We start from the raw sequence: 1,060 nt of genomic DNA, 5'->3' as shown, positions 1-1,060 counted from the left end.
GCCTCGAAGATGGGTGGATTGTAAGATCCCGAAACACTTCTTATAAGGGGTGTGGAAACATTTTCCTAACTGACGCTCGAAAGCGAAAATATCTACTAATGGTGGATTTAGACCGTTACATATTTATAAATAAGGATTACGAACCTAATAAATGACAGCATAAATCTATTCTTCCTGACGACAAAAACACAAAACTTTAATAGCCAAAAGATGAAGTGGAATACGATTCCACTGAAAAAAGAGAAGCTTCTAACATAGTATAAATACCAATCTCTTTCATTTATGAAGCATAAAACAAAATCATCTCTAAACCCTAAGCCAGCGAGATGGAAAGCCTTCAAGAAATACTCCAAAGGCCTCTATCTGAGAAGGAAGCAGACTGTGTGCTCAAGCTTCGTGATACCAACAAAGATGGCGTTCTTGAGAAGAAGGAGCTGATGAATGACTTGAGGCCCTCCAAACTACAGCTCACTCGGGAGCAGATCAAAGAGATTTTCCTAGAACACGACATCGATGGAGATGGTTGTCTTAGTGTCAGTGAGTTATCTAAGGCCTTCAATTTCATGGGATCTTCGCTCTCATTTCATAAAGCTCGTCACGGCATGGCTCTTGCTGATTGTGATGGCGATGGCCTTATTAGCGAGGAGGAACTTGATAAACTCGTTGATTATTTCGAGAAAACCAACAAGAAGTGTTTAAAGAGAGTGGTTCCAACAAGAAGTGTTTAAAGAGAGTGGTTAAGTGAGATTAATGTGTGTTTTAATGTAATAAGAGTGATGGATTTATCATCCCATTTTGTTCTTTTGGTTTATCTTGTGCAAATATGAGGACAAGAAAAAATGTCCATTGTAGAAATAAAGGCTCAATATTTTATACATTTACTCATGTTTACCATAAACAAACATACATATCTAAAGGCTAGTAATTTTGGAATTGATTTCGATTGAAGGGTAGGTTTGTTGGTTTTGACATTGGTCCAAGTACACATAAATAAACAACCTAAAATGTCCATTCTCTACAATGTTCTTAAATAATCACTAATAATTTTCTTAAATTTTCT

At 36.4% G+C, this 1,060-nt stretch overlaps 1 protein-coding gene across 1 annotated transcript; it reads left to right on the top strand.

The window, feature by feature from the left end:
- Positions 1–326: 326 nt before the first annotated feature.
- On the top strand, positions 327–728 carry LOC111496628 (probable calcium-binding protein CML15). Its single transcript, XM_023147122.1, has one exon. It carries the CDS (start codon positions 327–329, stop codon positions 726–728), a length of 402 nt encoding a protein of 133 aa, XP_023002890.1.
- The last annotated feature ends 332 nt before the right edge of the window (positions 729–1,060 follow it).

The sequence above is a fragment of the Cucurbita maxima genome, unplaced genomic scaffold, assembly GCF_002738345.1.
Source record: "Cucurbita maxima cultivar Rimu unplaced genomic scaffold, Cmax_1.0 Cma_Scf00022, whole genome shotgun sequence".
NCBI classification, from domain to species: domain Eukaryota; kingdom Viridiplantae; phylum Streptophyta; class Magnoliopsida; order Cucurbitales; family Cucurbitaceae; genus Cucurbita; species Cucurbita maxima.
This window is presented reverse-complemented; position numbering and strand designations above follow the sequence as displayed.

Excerpts from the sequence above, each read along its gene's own strand:
- LOC111496628 (XM_023147122.1), top strand. The coding sequence starts at position 327 with ATGGAAAGCCTTCAAGAAATACTCCAAAGGCCTCTATCTGAGAAGGAA.